Source organism: Quercus robur, chromosome 2 (assembly GCF_932294415.1).
Source record: "Quercus robur chromosome 2, dhQueRobu3.1, whole genome shotgun sequence".
In the NCBI taxonomy this organism is placed as follows: domain Eukaryota; kingdom Viridiplantae; phylum Streptophyta; class Magnoliopsida; order Fagales; family Fagaceae; genus Quercus; species Quercus robur.
Window position 1 is genome coordinate 89,866,456 of NC_065535.1, and position 18,637 is coordinate 89,885,092.

Consider the following 18,637-nt stretch of genomic DNA (forward strand, 5'->3'; position numbering starts at 1 on the left):
TCCAAATTTAAGAGGAACCATAGCTTATGCAAAAGAGATTAAATTCTATAAGGATGTGGTGTAAAACTCAAGTTTTACCCCTCCAATCTCAACATGCCACATTATCACATTACATATTAAAGAATAGGCACAATCACACTCAATCAATTCTAATACCCATTTGAAATCCAATTTAACTGTGAGTTTATTGAGACATTATTATGTATGATAGAACGTATTAAGTTTTAAGTAAAAAGTTGATGTGGCAATTTTTTAATGGATTGTGTAAAATTCATACGTGAGTTTTACACCACATCCTTACCAAATTCAAACTCTATGTAAAATATTTTTTTTTATTAGTTCTTGGTTTCACCCAAGGGTAAAGGAAAAGAGTAAACATTGGTTATTGTGTGTAAATAGGGAGAAATTATTTTTTTTAAAAAAAATAATCAAGAAAGGTTGATATTATAATGAAATAGAGTATAAATACTAGAAAATTAGATGTAGGTGTTTTGAAAATAATTAGTTAAAATAAAAAGAAATGGGTTTTTATTCTAAAATATACAGTAATAGTAGTGATACAATTACAAACGTGATGTGAATGCTCATGGGTGCTAAGTACAAATTTTTTTTCCACATGTAAAGTCAAGAAGAGAGGTGGTCCATGTAAGAATAATAATTACGCTTCAAGACAATTACCTAAGAAGGAAAATTTGAACCATTCATAGTCTGGAAAATGACGTAGATTATAAGAGGTACAGTTTGCTATGGCTCCTTTATAAATTGGAGGCAAATTTACATATTTGCATCACAAATTAGAAGTACCATAATATTATTACAGAATTTCTCTAAGCAAAAATGGGAGTGATTATTCGTGATTTGATCATGGTCACCATGGCCATATGTCTCATCTCAGTTGCAAATGCTGCGCAGGGGACTGCCACTTTCTATACACCTCCTTATGTTCGTGAGTATTTTTATATGCAAATTTTTCATTAAATTATAAATACAAAGAATGTTATAGATTATATAATGGATTTAACAATATACAATGACATGATCAATTTCTTACTATATGTCTTTTTTCCCAAACAATAGAATTTTTTTTTTAGATACAAGATAGAATTTTTTCTTTAATTTAATTTAAGTATATATGTATGTGAAATTTCTTCCTGGAGACTTGAACTCTGGCCCTTTCCTATCATACTCCACAAGCATTTATACTTAAGGAGTGACCACTGTACCAAAGGTGCACAGTGGTAATTATTTATTATTTTTTATATGTTGACGAAGAAAATATTACCTATATGTATTTATTAACAAGGACTGTGTGTATACAACCACGCCAGTGTTCTTCATATCTCTTGCTAATCTAAGTACTTACCTTTCATATACTCATTCTCTAAGTTTCTATAAATTAGGCATTTTTTTAAACTTTTCTTCTTGGGTTGGGTTTCACGATTTCTTACAGGATTTGGACTTGCCTTTCCTTATCAATATGTTGGAATTTGAAAATCATAGAGATGTACTATGTAAATAATAAAATAGAAACAACCATCTCTCAAAAAAAAAGAAAAAAAAGAAAAGAAACATCCACGTACGTATGATGTTTAAAACTTAAGACGGCCAAGAGCTTTGTAGTTTAATTGCAACCTCCTAGTGTTTTCAATGGAGACACATTTAGAATTCAAATCCTCCACCTCTAACGTAACTATATAATTTTCAGCAACACCAACAACAACAAAACTTAATGCCAATTTTATTTTATATCTACATTGATCAACATTGTCAATCAAAATCTATGTAGTGGTGGTGGGACAGAGTTAGGGCCAACTCCTAGGCTTGGTCATTTAGACCATCTAGCAATGCTTCAAATATTAAATAAATAAATAATTTCACAATTATTAAGTTGACAAACTTTTATTGGTTCTCATCTGGACTTACCATTGACTTCAATTTTTAACTTACCGCTAACAATATTCTGCCACATCAATTATTTTCAAATTTTTTTTTTTTATTGGGTCTATAGACTTTCTCTTGACCATTACGTAAGACCCCTTTTTTAAAAAGGCCCCCAAAATTTTGAGGCAATAAAACTTAAATGAAAAAATTATTTTAAAAAAACATGGAAAAGCTTTAATTACACCCATGAAGCCCTCAAAATTGTTGACCATTGAAAATTCAATCTAATAGAAAGCTTAAAAAAAATCATTTTTTAAGTTTGAAACCATGATATTCTATTCCTATATAATTAATCTTTTTCCATCTAAGTATTTGTTAAATTTATCTTTGTTTGGGAAGGTTAAGGTTGTTGGGTGACTATCAAAAGTTATAATAGTGACTTTGATAAATTAGATTCTATTATTTTTTGGACTAGAAATCATTTTATTCTTTTCATATTATAATTTTATATTCAAGTTGGACAATTACACTCTTCAAAAATTGGAGGTGAGGCTACCTACCAAATATCTCTCCTAGATCCTTTTAAAGTGAATTTTGCATTCTAGATACAAATTTTTTATTGTAGATAATATTTCTTTTATCTGTAAATATTTTATAATTATAAATTATCTAAAGAAAATATCAATCTTTTTTTTAGAAGAAAGAAAATATTAATCTAGATAAGGAAATTTTAAGAAAAATGAGAAAGGAATATAAAAATTAATTAATGCTACGTTTGTTTCCACATAAAATAATTTCTAAGCGTAAAATATTTCTAACTAAAAATGTTTTTAGTAAAAAAAATTATTTTACAATATATAATGAAAACTGATTTTGATTTCATAAAATATAATGAAAATCACAATGAGTGAGATAGATGGGTCGCAGTGTTGTGGGTGGGTTTGTGAAGCAAGAGAAGGTGCGGCTGGAGGGGTGGGTTTGTATTATATAAAAATATATTTTTTCAAATGTGATTATTATATATTATATAATACAAAAAAACAAGAGGGAGATAGATGTGAATATTATAATAAAAAAAAAAACAAGTGAGGGTGTTGTGGGTGGGTTTATATTATATAAAAATTTTACTTGTTTTTTCCAAATGCAAGGTTCATGTACAAAATTTTACTGAAAATAATTGTTGTGATTATATCTACAAGATGAAGTTTTTTAATGTCACAAGAAAATAAAGTGGATTAGTTATATTGAGCTGAAGAGTTCTCTTCAGCTCATGCTTATAAGGCAGAGTGGGGAGGGAGTTTTCTTCGATGTGGGATACCAAAAAGGAGAGTACAGAAAGCCAAAGGCTACCAAGTAACTCCAAAAAAGTACCCACATTATCAATTGGAAAATAGATGTGAGCAAAACCTAAAAATAAACTTAATTAGTAATATTCCATCTCAAAAGTAACAAAAATAGATTTTAAATGAAAATTGGATGATGGAGAATGAAATCAGATGGATCATGCCATGGGTGGTGACATTGGTGCTTAAGGAGTGGCCAATGGTGGCACTAATGAACTGCTCAAAAAAAAATTTGATCCGTTTTCATGGTCCTATATATATATATTTATTTATTTTGATAGTTTCAATGGAAAAGAGGGATTTGAACTCTAAATGGCTACTAGAAATTTTAGAAAATGTCAATTGAGTTACAATACTCTTAGGTGATTGTAAAACGCTAACCGTGAATACCTGAAAATAAAATACCCTAACCCTTGCATTTAATCTTTGTTGACTATTGACAGCCTCTTCATGCTATGGATATCAAGACAATGGTGTCATGATAGCTGCAGCAAGTGATGCAATATGGGGCAATAGGGCAGCATGTGGGAGAATGTATAGAGTCAGATGCACTGGGCCTACCAATCAGGGCGTGCCACAACCTTGCAAGAGTACCAGCGTTGTGGTTAAAATCGTCGATTATTGTCCCCCAGGATGTCAAGGAACCATAGATCTCTCTAAAGAGGCTTTCTCTGTTATAGCTAATCCAGATGCAGGAAAAATCAAAATTGAGTATACTCAGTAAGCCCAAATGCCCAATCTAGTATTTCTACTGCTTAAGGTGTATAAATTATGAGAAGAACCTAATTCAAGTTTGCTTTTGTGCTTGTTATTTGCAGGGTTTGAAGTTCTCCTAGACTATGGCCTCGTAATGACGACTTTGTGTTAATATGAAATAAGCAGCTCATGATGGAAACTTGAATGTTTCGAGCATGGGAAGTTATGATAATATTTAAATAAGCAGCTCATGATTAAAATTAAAAATTTCTTCTTTGAAGCAAGACATTGTAACTCGTATGTTTCTATTGTCAATCATGTTGCCAACTTGATATTTGAACTTGAATAAGAAGAGGCCTTTATCTTAATTTGTATCTTATTTTCTACTTGAAACTATGTTAAACTGCGAAAAAGCTAGTGACGAATTAATTCAAGAATGAAATGTTAATCTCTGGCCTCGTTGTTCATATAATAATGAATTGATAGGTGTTAATGCATTTTTACGCTAACAAGAGGGACCCTCTTGTTGGAAGCAATTGGGTTCAAAATCCCATGTGTTAGGTCTCACTTATTAAAAATATAGTTTCGGACCACGCGTGAGAGGAAATGTGTGTTAGATTTATATGGTTAAATGATTAAATTTACCATATCCTAATAGCTTAAACTTTTGAGATAATCGGTAATTTAACACATGATATCTTAGAAAAGTGTGAAAAGGAAGTATGAATCAATAGAGTGAAATTTCGTTAATGCAAGAATCGGCCATGCTCTTAGTTCAAGTTGTATAGGGCCTATAATATATTCAGAAAGCTATTACTTCCACAGGGGATCCTATGTTTTTTTTGTTTGTGTATTCCAAAAGCTTCTAAAGTATTCACGTGGATAAGATTCAACAAATATCCAGTGTCAACAAAGGCCTATCGAATATGTGAAGAACATTTAATAAAGAAGAGTGATAGAGGACTCTTTACGATCTAGGTAACGGACCTCCATGTCGATCCGCACATTCGATGAAAAATCCTCCAAAGAGAATGGCAATCAGTCATGCTATGATAGGCATGCCTATGAAATGGATTGAAATACGGTGTTTTATTTATCAGCTATCCATTTGTCAATGATTACATTAATCTTTTCTTGTGTGCAAGGAACTAGAGAATATTCCTCAAAATCATTTTCCTTATCTCTCTTTTACTTCCTGGACTCGTTGCTCGAAATGGCTACAGATTGGGGTGCATTCTTCTTCTCAGTTCTAGCCTTTTCTATATTGTGAGTTTGATTGACAAATGAGAAAAGTAAATTTAGACACCTTAGTTATTTATAGGGAAATTAATCAACTTAACAAATTAACCAATTATGTATATAAAATTGTTACCCGTTAATTACCATGAGCATGCAAGTCAGTAAAATTACAGCGATAACCAATAAAAACAAACAACACATGATATTGGCAACAAAGTGGAAAGCAAATTGATTAAAAGCCACTACAAGGGTTCCCTAACCTAAGAAGAAATTTACTATATAGAATCTAAGTTTACAATCTAAATCATATTTATGATTCTAGAATCTACCCAATAGAAAACTTATTGACATGGTCCTAGGATCAGCTATAAGACCATCCTGAAGGTTTTGATCTCCACACACCAAATGTGTTGGGGTAGTTTTGTGGCTTTAGCATTTGATCACCAATTTTTAACACCATATTGAATCTGAATTCTGAACTCACAGGTTATGGTGAATTTAAGATTTGGGTTTTCTCTTCTTTTAAGGCCTTGCAGCCCCATGATTATCCTCAACTTACTCATGCTTATATTAGAAAAGAGAGAGGAACCTTGAGATATAGGCATGGGTTTAGGAGATAGCATGCCAAAAATGTGTCTTAATACATTGGATTTTGCCACAAGGGGCCAACACAAACATCATATAATGAAATGCAACCAAAATAATCAAACAAAGTTGGAAGAAATTGAAGTTTGTACCCAAAAACCCCAATTTCAAACCCTAATCCACAAACGAGAAAGAGGATTAGATGTTACTTGGAATTGTTTTAGGATTAAAATTTGATTGAAAATGAGTGAAAAAGATAGGATGTGGGTGTTGAGAGAGAGAGAGAGAGAAGTTACAAAATGAGCCACATGCCCTACCCAAATACAACCAAACCCAAGAATACAAGAATTTAAGTAGAAATACAACCAAACTTGATCACAAAATAAAGGCAACATTAATTACAAAAAATTAACAACCTAACAAACACTTCTCAGACACATCAAGAGTTTGAGTAATTAATAAATTTTTTTTTGGAGGAAGTAATTTTTTTTTTTTTTTTTTTTTACATATAAAATAGAAATTTTACTCTAATATAATTTAAGTGTATATGTATGTGAAGTAATTTATACTTGTTTTGGTGATTGGAAAAACAAGATAATTTTTAGGTGAAATTTAAGTGAAACACACATTTGGGTAGGATGGCGCAGATCTTATTCCCTTTAAAGTGACATGCATTGGGTCGCATGACTGCGATGTGGCCATTTTCGAAATCATGCCCTTCCCTTTTTTTAAAGGACAAAATCATGTCTTTCAAGGGTCCCAAATCATATCCCCCATGTTTTACTTGATTATGATTTCCATCAAAATTGATAAGTGATAGCCCTGGCTTTGGCCTGCAAGAAACGCTTGACCTTTCACTATTTATAAAACGTTTCCAGTAAACACCAACTTCAAATGTGTGCTATTTTTCACAAATTCCACCGACCTCACACTTACTTCTTTTCTAATTGACTCAAAGCCCTCAAGCAGTTAAAGACAGAGAATCATTGGGCTATGATAAATTTCTAAAAGCCTGCCTTTTAGAATACAATAATGGTCTGCAAAGGGCGGCAAAGTCGCTGGAGAGTGAAAGCTAGACAAAATTGGTCCTGTTGTGTTGGGGGGGGGGGGGGGGGGGATTTGTTTTCATTGGAGGCAAACACCAGAACGGAACATCCTGACAACACAACAGAGAGTTGAGTTTTTGTTGTGAGATTCTAATTATCATATAAGGAATATACTTAATTACATATAATAAATAAAAACAATTTAAAGAGAGTTATAAGAGGATCGGAGGGGTAGGGGATGACTGCTACGGCTTCCTTTTTTTATTACTATTATTTTTTTAAATGAAAAAACTCTTTATTAAAACGAACAGAACTATAAACCATTAAAAATTCTTCTTTCTTCTTTGCAAAATTCATTCAATATATATAACAATGCTATTGCTATGGTCTAGTTTTAAGTCTTAGGTTAAATTGCAAATTACACATCTAAAATTTGGGGGTATTTGGATTTTACACTCTGAAAATTTAGAATTTGGATTTTACTCCTTGAAATTTGAGAGTGTTTAGATTTTATACCCTAAAATTTCAAAATTTAGATTTTACCCCCTAAAGTTTGGGAGTGTTTAGATTTTATACCCCATATTCGGGAGAATCAAACCCAAACACTCCTAAAATTTAGAGATTAAAATCCAAAATTTAAAATATCAAAATGTAAAATCCAAATAACCGTAAACTCCAGGAGTGTAATTTGCAATTTAACCTAAGTCTTATTAAAACCAATATTTTAGGGATTCTTTTTAGTTGGCTAATGTCATGACATAATCTCAAACTTTTATGGTCAAAAAAAATATTTAAATTAAAATAATTCTATGTAGTATAATTTCCTATAAACTCTAGAAGACTTTAATTCTTCTGATCCTATGTTTTTCTACAATAATCAATATCTTGATTTGGTCTTCACTAAAATAAAAAGTATAAATGTTACTATATACAAACATAAATGCCACACCTCATACAACTCCTTTAGGGCCATAAAAAAAAATCATTTTTGAATTGTACAATTTTTTTTTTAACATATCATTCTAGTTATAGTATAGTCTTGCTCTTTGATTTTTTATTTTATTCAGCAAAATTTTTTATTTATAAAAATAATTAGAAATAAGAGTTTTGACCTTGTCAAGTGATAGTAAGAAAACGAAACCTAGATAAAGACCAATACCTATTATAGGTAAAAAAAAAAAAAAAAAAAAAAAAAAAAATCCAAGGACCAAGTCCTTATTATTTATCTTGATTTATAGAATTAATAGGTCCAAAATCGAGTAAACGCTTATACCTTATTCCTTTAAAGGCCATTTACATTAATTTAATTAAAATCTTTTATGGCCATAACAAAATTACATATCATTTTCACAATAAGCTGAAGTGTTAGCTCACCATTGAATAAAATACTAAAATATTATACCTGGATCCACGATAATCATAAATAAGGGTGTTGTGAAAATGTTGTGATACTTTTTTTTGTGCCTTTGAATTTCTCTTCCTAACTTTCCTTAACACTGGCCAATTCAATAACACACCTTACAGCTAAAACTATATAACTCAAGCCTAATTAAGGTTCTAATGGGGGAACAAACTATAGTCTGGATCCACGATAATCATAAATAAGGGTGTTGTGAAAATGTTGTGATACTTTTTTTTGTGCCTTTGACTTTCTCTTCCTAACTTTCCTTAACAATGGCCAATTCAATAACACACCTTACAGTTAAAACTATGGGTCCGTTTGAATACAGCTAAAAACTGAAAATTGAAACTGAAAACTAAAAAACACTGTAGTAAAATAATTTTTAAATGTGTGAATAGTACCGTGGGACCCATTTTAATAAAAAGTTGCTGAAAAGTGAGGTTTGTGGGTGCCGCGAACAGTGCACGGACCCACTGATGTGGCTGAAAATTGTATGACAAGTCAAATATTGTGGCTACTATTCATGAACAGTAGCCGTAACAGTAAAATTTGTCCCTAAAACGCGTGAAAAAAAGAAAAACGCCAGATGCAAACGCTTTCAGCCGAATCCAAACGTACACTATATAACTTAAGCCTAATTAAGGTTCTAATGTGGGAACGGACTATAGTCAACCACCAAACACATGCAAATCCTCTGCCCTACCTCCAAAAGGAATAGTAGATAAGTCTTAAACTCTCGACATAGACAATCCAATAAGCTTTATGACAAGGAGGACTTGTACGAGAAGAACATTAGTACTAATAAGGTAAACAGCCTTGCCTCACCCAAAAACACCATTCTCCATCTTTCTCTACCGCCTAAATTCCGAGAAACTGTTCCATCATGAAAGCTCAGATTTGTGCTAAAATACAAGAGCTTGTTCAAATCTCCAATTAAAAGTTACGGCTAGATTGCTTTTACTCTAACTTAAACAAAGTTTGAAATAAGAGTAAATAAGCGCAATGAACTGATAACAATACCCTAAGCCATTCATCCATCATCAACAATAAAATGAAAGCTTAAAGAGTAGGAAAGAGAGATGCAAACACAAGATAACACCAAGACGTGTTATTGAAGAGGAAATTGAAGAATTTGACGAAAAACCTCTCCACGACCCTCCAAGTCGAAATCGATCGACTAGAGAATAAAGTTGGAGTACATGAGTAGTAAAAAACCCTTCAATCCTAGTCTACCCCATGTACTTGAGCCCTCCAAGCTCTTGCTATCAACAGACTTCTCGGAGTCTTGTCTTCTCTAACTTTCCGAATCCCGCAATTCAGCCCGATTGCATCTGCCAATGAATGGCTCCTTCCAATGCTTCCCAGTAGCACCAAATTCTCACTTAATGCTCAAAATGGGTGTGGTAAGTGTTTGGGCTAACAACCTCTCAAGGATCTAGTGAAGGAGAGGTAGGAGTTTGAGGAAAACTATAAGGAAATGTGTAGATGATTGTGGGTAAAATAATATCTAACTCTCAAGTGTATTTGCAAGGGTTTTCTCTTTGAAAAGCACTCCTTACAATTCTTGGGTAATGAGGATATATATATAGCGTGGATAAAGAATTTGGGAAAGCAACTTAACTTTTTGCCAAACAGAGAGTTTCATGGGTACTTCGCAAGATGGCCCTTCTCACAAAACACTTGTGAACTTCACAGCTTGGCATGACTCTTTAGCTTCCAGTCATGTGCTTCACACATGACCTTTTCGCGGGTTGCTTCTCGCGAGCTACTTGTGAGCTAGTCACGAATTCCACTAATTCATCTTTTGAAACTTGATTCTTCACCGATCTCTCACACTCATCCCTTACAAATACACTCACATACATACAAGGAAAATGATCAAAGAAATTACATTCAAATTTGGCACGGAATTAAAGCTAACACAAGATAGTTGGAAATCACAACTTTACGCATCACAACATAAAAACCTATATCTAGCATGCATTATTCTGATCCTAATCTTCCTCCTTGGCATGTTTTTATTTCATTTTTAATAATTTACTAACTCGTTGATCTTACTCAACTAAAGTTACTTAATTAGCTCTTCTGTTGTTCAAAGTTTTAGGTTCTATAATTTGGAGGCAAATCTACTTCTTTGCACCACAGACTCACAAAGTAGAAGTGTTATAATATCAATAATTCAGTATAGAGTTTTTCTAATTAAAAATGGGAGTGGTTATTTGTGATTTGATCATAGTGACCTTTCGCCATATATCTCACCTCAGTTGCAAATGTTGCACTGGGGATTGCCACTTACTATACAGCTCCTTACATTTGTGGGTATTTTTATATGCAACAATTTAGCTAATTGATACATACATATGGAATGTTATAGATTAAAATGGTTTTTAAAAAATATGATGACATGATTAATTTCATACTATATTCTATGCTATTCTTTTCTTCCAAACTAATTAATTCCCATATATTAGAATTTGAGACTCTATACCATATCTATATAATATCTAAAAGTTTAAGCATAATATTTATTATTACTACGTTACTGTTGAGTCACATCAACATAGGATTTTGGTTTATTTGGTCTATTGCAGTCCATTTCGATTCATTTTGGTCTATTAAGTCCACTGCGGTCCATCTGTTCCATTTCATTGCATTTCAATCCATTTGGTCCACTTTGGTTTATTTGGTCCACTGCGGTCCAGTTTGGTCCACTACAATTCATTTAGGTCCATTCATTCCACTTTGGTCCATTCAGTCTATTTGATCCACTTTGGTCCATTTGGTCCACTTCAATCCTTTCAATTATGTGTGAGGAGAGATTTGTGTAGAAAGATGAGTTGCTTCATTAACAATTATGTCACATTCTCAACGTAATGTTGGTAGGTTCTTAATTCGCTCCATTTGGTCCACTTCAGGGTTGCATTCTTAGGAAATGTTTGTGTCGAAAGATAAATTGCTTCATTGATAATTACGTCACTTTCTCAGTGTAATGTTGGTAGGTTCTCTATAAAATTATATTTTTCTTATATTATTAAAGTCTTGTGTTGTTTTTCTAATATAAACGATATTTATATATGATTCATCTTTATGTCATTCAAGACATATAGATGATGAAGCATATGTAAAGAGTACTAGAAACAAATTTCAACCACATATTACATTATTTACAAAATATCTCACACTATATAATAATTGAATGTAAAATTCATTATGTTTCCTTGTGAGGAGAAAAACTTTCATAATTTAAAACATTTTCAAATAAAAAAATACAAATTGCTTAATTTAGAAAATCTAATATATTGTATCAATTATACTTTATTAGAAAATAATCACATCATTTTGAGAAGATCTTGGAACTAACACTTATAAGTCTCATCTACTATTTTCATTTTTCAATTAACAAAAAAACAATAAAGGCGAAAAGCCACTTTTAGTCCCTACATTTTCAGGCGATTTCCATTTTAGTCCCTACATTTTATTTTTACTGCTTTTAGTCCCTATCCTGAAAAACGCCTCTCATTTTGGTCCCTGCCGTTATATCAGAAACGGAAATTGCACAGCTGGCAAACGGCATGCACTGTTGGCCTGATGTGGCCATTAAAATAATAATAAAAAATGCCACGTTAGCATTTAAATTAAAAAAATTAATTTATTAATTTTAACTAAATAAAAAAATTAAAAACAGAATTAAAAACTAAAAATTACATTAATTGAGATCTAAGTGTGTCTTGAACAAGAACACAAACCCAAATCTAAGAACACAAACCCAAAAATTAAAATCCAACACTAAACCACCAGCATCCACTGAACACCAACCACAACCGAACCAACACCTCATGACCCACCAGCAACCCACAACCCGTAAACCCCAAAAAAGGATCTCGAAACCCAGAACCCACAGCCACTAGCATTGAACCACAACAACCCACATCGAAAATTCAGACCCACACAGCTAACATCACAGTCAAAACCCATCAAACTCACATAGCCACCAAACCCACAAAACCCAGAATTCGATACAACCAACTAACCACTGAACCCGAAACAAACAACCAACCAAACAAACCTGAAACCCACCGCTCCATTACTGGAAATTTGAAAACCGAAATAACCAACCCACACCGATTCAAAGAAGCCCCAGTCACCGTACACATCCCAACACCACCAAAACAACCAACCCATACCGATTCAATAGCCTAGACCAATTCAAACCCACACCCTTTCAACAGCCCACACTGATTCAACAACCCATAGATGATTCAAACCCGCACCGATTCAATAACCCACAGCCAATTCAAACCAACACCGATTCAACATCCCAATCACCAAACCCATCTCAAAAATAGGAAAAAAAAAAACCACCAATGAGCAAACCCACCACCACTTGTTTGAGAGATTGAAAAAAAAAAAGTCATTGCCGATCTACATTGTCTGAGAGAGAGTGATGTTTGATTTGAAAAAGCAAGGTCTGAGAAAGGGAGAAGATAGAAAACGGTAGGCAAGAGAGAGATGAGATAGAGATTTTGAGTTTGAGATTTTTTTGTTTGGATTGATTGTGTTGTATTTTTGGATTGATTTGTTACTATGAGGCTTTAGGATTTGATGATATTGCTGTGTTTGAGAAAACAGTGATTTTGAGATTTTTAATTTTTGGATTTTAATTTTTGGGTTTGTGTTCTTATTCAAGACACACTTAGATCTCAATTCATATAATTTTTAGTTTTTAATTCTATTTTTAATTTTTTTTAATTTAGTTAAAATTAATAAATTAATTTTTTTTAATTTAAATGCTGACGTGGCATTTTTTATTATTATTTTCATGGTCACGTTAGGCCAACAGTGCATGCCATTTGACAGTTGTGCAATTTCCGTTTCTGATGTAACGGTAGGGACCAAAATGAGAGGCATTTTTTAGGATAGGGACTAAAAGAGATAAAAATAAAATGTAGGGACTAAAATGAAAATCGCCTGAAAATGTAGGGACTAAAAGTGGCTTTTCGCCAACAATAAAATAGGAACATCTAGGTAAGATATTTAAACTTAAGGTTAATGTGCCAAGAGCCTAGTAACTCAATCATCAATTTCTAGTGATTCCAACATTGACGTCCAAGGTTTAGACTCCCTTTTCCCTTTTTTGTAACTGATGAGGATAATTTTTGATCAATTGACATGGGGTGCCGATCCTTTCTCACCTAATCTTTGGCCTTGTGCCTAAACCAATCTTAAGGGGATGACCGACCCCATGGGTTGTCGGGTCTGGCCGGATGCCAATCCAACCCTCCATCTTGACGATCCTTGGAAATAACTTGCACACAACGACCAAAGATCCTACTGCACAATCAGATCTCCCCTAAATGGAAAGGTGATCCCCAATATCTTGGGATCCTTCTCCCTATAAGGAAAATCTCCCCGTATCAAGGGACTCAGGTTAGCTCTCCACTATTATATAAATAGCAAACCCTAACCTTTTTTAGGTATGTGAATTATCCCTAACTTTGGCACTCTTGAGTTCTTGGAAATTCTTCCATCACTAACTTAACCTTCGAAGGGTCTTTGGCCGGCACCTCACCAGTGCTCTCTGTTTGGTTCTTCTCTTTTGTTCTTCAGGTACATCCATTGGCACGTGCGTGAACGATTAACTCACTGGCTATTTTTGTGCATCATCAGTAACATTAAATTATCAATTAAAAAATAATTTTTTTTTAAAAAAACTTAAGGTAAAATTCTAAATCCACCAACAAACTCAATCAAAATTTACATGTGGTGGTGTTATTATGAGAATGAATAGGAGTAGAGCTAAAAAAGCCGATGATGGTAGAGAAGATTGTATGGATCATGTTGGTGCTTTAAGGGATGGCTGATGGGTGACCTTCATAAAATGGTTGATAAGATAATGGACAAGGTTTTACTCCCAACCAGTTTTAAGGAATCTCTTCCAAATCAATATGTGGTGATTTATAAAATTATCCACATGTATTATAAATAAGTCACATAACTCATTAAAAATATCATGTGACTAAAAGTACATGTGGCACTACAAGAAAGTTTGCTATTTTCAACGGTTGAAACTGTCAAAAAAAGTATTAGAAACCGTCGAAAAAAGTATTTTTGTCGGTTTAAGTGACCGTTGAGAACCGCCACTAAAAACTATGTCGAAACTTTTTTTCTACATCCTATGTGATCGTTGAAAAATGTGATTCACCTTTATCAACAATTAGATGTCAAAATATTATTGAAAACTGTTGAAATATATGTTGTCTTGAGATAAATTTCAACAGTTTGAAACCGTTGAAATAAGTATTAAAAAAAAAAAAAAAAAACTAATTTGGATGTAGTCCTTCACTTGATCCAAATTTAATAACCTGATTCAAAATATAAACATAAACACAATTGTGCAATTCCAAATTAAACTCAATTCTCATATAAAAACTAAAGCACCAGCCTAATTTTTAAGTATTCAAATTGTTCCATGTTTTCAAAATGACTAATTAAAAGGAAAAAAAATTAAAAACCGCTGTGCTCCATCAATTATCCTCAAGTAATAGATTTATGGAGAAGTGCCACTTCCCAACAAGAAGGCCAGGCCCATGACAAAAAAATCATTCACCAAAATAATAATGCCATTCAATTAATTTGCCCAAAATTAATGAACGCCACCAACAATCAATTGAAAAGAGAGGAAAATTATCCCCAATATCATATATCTATGTTATGCAGAATGCAATTTCCTGCTTTAATCTATCATCTAAAAATCTTATATTTCCTTCCTAGAAGCCGTAGGAAGAGGCATCAAGAGGATAGATGAGGTATGTGAGCACCAGTGCCAGAAGCATCAGCATGTATGCAATCCCTTGGTCAATTGAAGTACCTGAATACAACAATGTCCAAATGAATCTCATTTTTCCATTTATAATAATATAGCGCTTATTTGCTTGACTCACACGCACACGCACAAAGAAATTCAATTTTGGGTTCTTAGATAGTAACGTAGGAAACAAAAATTTCTAATCTGTAAGATTTCATCAATAGAATTACATTAAAAATGTCATTTGAACAAACAATGTAAACAAGATACAACACCCAACTCACTTAATCCCTGCCATTGATCATAAACTTTAATGTGTTTTTTTTTTTTTTTTTTTTTGATACATAACTAAACATCATGACAATAACATAGTTTTATATATTTATAATTTGATAATTGGGAAAAGGGGGATTTGAGCCCTGGCAGACAATACATAAGAAATTTTGCTATTAAAACCTTGGACTCAACTGCTAAGTGGAGATTCAAAAGTAGCACATTTTGCTTAATTACTGTTGTAAGGACACGATTATTTAACGGCCTAAGAATGACGTTGGGCTCGCACATGAAAGATCCATTACAATATGATTTGTAGAGAGTGGGCTTAAAAGGTTTGCTCTTGATCGCTGGGCAACGGTCCGGTCCTGACTTTAGGGAGGGGGCTCATGTAGAAGGTGGTTCGGCCTGAACGTCCGGGTCATACAACGACGTAGCCTGAAGGGTTGGACTCCTCGGACTTAGTCTGAGGAGCATCGAGCTCTTCCCCTTCTTCTCCTTTCCCCCCCCCCCTTTTTCTCTTGGCTTTCGTTTCCTTTTATACTCGTATTCCTCCCTCTCTTTAGGGTCCACGTGTGAGCTTTACCTTTGGGGCAGAAGACTTGTCCTATCCGCCCATACCTTAAGTGGTTGGGAGTAGACGTAAAGGTTGAATAGCTTGGTCAAGAATAGGGGCTTGTCAGACACAGAGTTATCTGCTACAGTAAGGGCAATCTTTTCACTTATCTTATCCGTGCATTAAACTCCTCCTTGACAATAGGCCTCCTCAGATCAAGCCCTGGGCCTTGATATAGAGCGGGCCCGGGCCATGATTTTTCTGGCCCACAATAGCCCCTCAAAATCCTGTTGCCCAACTTTTAATTGGGGAGGAGGATTTTGGTGATCTTGGGCCCACATCACGGCTCGTTCAAATTCTGCATGGGAGACGTGCCAAGTCAAGAGTCATCCCTTCGTTCGCGAGTACTCTGAAGTTTCAGCAATCGAAGCGCGCCTTCCCGAGGATCTTGAGATCCTACGGTTGTGGATGGTGTGGGAAATTGAGCCAGAGCTGCCTTGTCTGCAGTGCGTCTTGGGAATCTGCTCAAATTAAATCACATGTCACCTCCTTACCCTCTATATAAGTGGGACAGGTGATTGCTCTCCTGGCATATCAACCCTTTTGCTCTCTTCAGAACCATAGCCCTTTGTCTACACCCAGTTCCCTATTCCGGTGTCATCTTCCCTTTGCGCCGTATGTTTGAGGCTTGAGTGGAGATGGAGGAACTTCACCCGCCACAGAGGCACCGGACCCTTCCAAGACGTAAAGTGATGTGGTCTGGGCAGGGGAGGCACAGATTTAAGGTGTCTTCCCGCTTGGACATGGTGGGAATGGTATCCTCCAATCTTTTAGTCAAAATCCGAAGCAGGTTCTGGTCACGCCAGATTTTTGGTGTGTCAGAAGAAAGATTCTCCGCCATCAGCGCCGTCTGCCTTGTCGCAGGCAAATTTTGGTGTAGGTTCCTTAACTTCCAGTTCCCGGCACCTTCTCTTCAACGGTGTGGGCCTCAAGTTGGGCTCCCTGCACCTTTTCTTCAGCTGCGCTAGCCCGAAGCTGGGCTCTTTGCACCTTTTCTTCAACGGTGCAAGTCCCATGCTGGGTTCTTTTGCTGCCTGAGTTATGGGCATGTAAAAGTGTTGAGGAAGAACAAAGTCTTGAAGTAGCAGCCAACCTCTCCTCTGTACTACCTCCTCGGCTTTATCTTATTCCCTTGTATCTTTCTTTTCGATTATGTACTTAGCTTCAGCAGCCAACCTCTCTTCTGTACTACCTCCTCGGCATCATCTTATTCTCCTGTATCTTTCTTTTCGATTATGTAATTAGCTTTTATATAAAATGACTCCAGCTTTTCATTGTACGCTGTACTATTTTTTGTTTTAATAAAAAGGGAAATTTATTTGCTTATTTTGAATACTTTTCTTTTTTTGCAACACTACTATGTGAATGGGTGTGCTCCGTGTGTGTTTTTCTTCAATGATACTTAGAGCAGGAAACCTTGAAACATAATCTAACTAATTCTAATTTACCGACATTACCAGGCATAATAACGATAATTCATAGTAAGTTAAACTTAGGAAACTAACCAAGATAACAGCTGAATATTCTATAATAAACGCGAGAATACCGTCCGAGAATGATAAACTCTAAATAATTTACTCGAGGGAGTGACCGAGCAGTAGGGGACTCTGATTGTGTTTTTGGCAACATATTGCTCTATATTGCATCAATCCCTTTGGTGTTGAGGGTCCGAGAGCAGGCTCGAGAATCCATGCAGTTTAGGAATTAACCCAATTGTTAATGGAGAGTTCTCCTCGGATAGATTCTAAGGTCCATGTAATGTAGTTTTTTCTTTAAGTACTTGGTTTCCCAATAGGCTTGAGTCCGAGGACCATGCAAGGCTTTGGTTCTGTCCAAAACTTGTGGTTTTTTCTCTGTGTACTTGGTTTCCCCATAGGCTTGAGTCCGAGGACCATGCAAGGCCTTGGTTCTGTCCAAAACTTGAAGTTTTTTCTGTGTACTTGGTTTCCCCATAGGCTTGAGTCCGAGGACCAAGCAAGGCCTTGGTTCTGTCCAAAACTTGTAGTTTTTTCTGTGTACTTGGTTTCCCCATAGGCTTGAGTCCGAAGACCATGCAAGGCCTTGATTCTGTCCAAAACTTGTAGTTTTTTCTGTGTATACTTGGTTTCCCCATAGGCTTGAGTCCGAGGACCATGCAAGGCCTTGGTTCTATCCAAAACTTGTGGTTTTTTTCTGTGTACTTGGTTTCCCCATAGGCTTGAGTCCGAGGACCATGCAAGGCTTTGGTTCTGTCCAAAACTTGTGGTTTTTTCTCTGTGTACTTGGTTTCCCCATAGGCTTGAGTCCGAGGACCATGCAAGGCCTTGGTTCTGTCCAAAACTTGAAGTTTTTTCTGTGTACTTGGTTTCCCCATAGGCTTGAGTCCGAGGACCAAGCAAGGCCTTGGTTCTGTCCAAAACTTGTAGTTTTTTCTGTGTACTTGGTTTCCCCATAGGCTTGAGTCCGAAGACCATGCAAGGCCTTGATTCTGTCCAAAACTTGTAGTTTTTTCTGTGTATACTTGGTTTCCCCATAGGCTTGAGTCCGAGGACCATGCAAGGCCTTGGTTCTGTCCAAAACTTGTGGTTTTTTCTGTGTACTTGGTTTCCCCATAGGCTTGAGTCCGAGGACCATGCAAAGCCTTGGTTCTGTCCAAAACTTGTAGTTTTTTCTGTGTACTTGGATTCCCCATAGGCTTGAGTCTGAGGACCATGCAAGGCCTTGGTTCTGTCCAAAACTTGTAGTTTTTTCTGTGTACTTGGTTTCCCCATA

The 18,637-nt window shown here is 34.9% G+C and overlaps 1 protein-coding gene across 1 annotated transcript; it reads left to right on the forward strand.

Moving 5' to 3' along the window:
• The first annotated feature begins 778 nt into the window (after positions 1–778).
• Positions 779–4,288, forward strand: LOC126715728 (EG45-like domain containing protein). Its single transcript, XM_050416493.1, has 3 exons — positions 779–946; positions 3,668–3,944; positions 4,043–4,288. Exons 1-3 carry the CDS (start codon positions 838–840, stop codon positions 4,047–4,049), a joined length of 393 nt encoding a protein of 130 aa, XP_050272450.1. The 5' UTR covers positions 779–837; the 3' UTR covers positions 4,050–4,288.
• Positions 4,289–18,637: the final 14,349 nt, after the last annotated feature.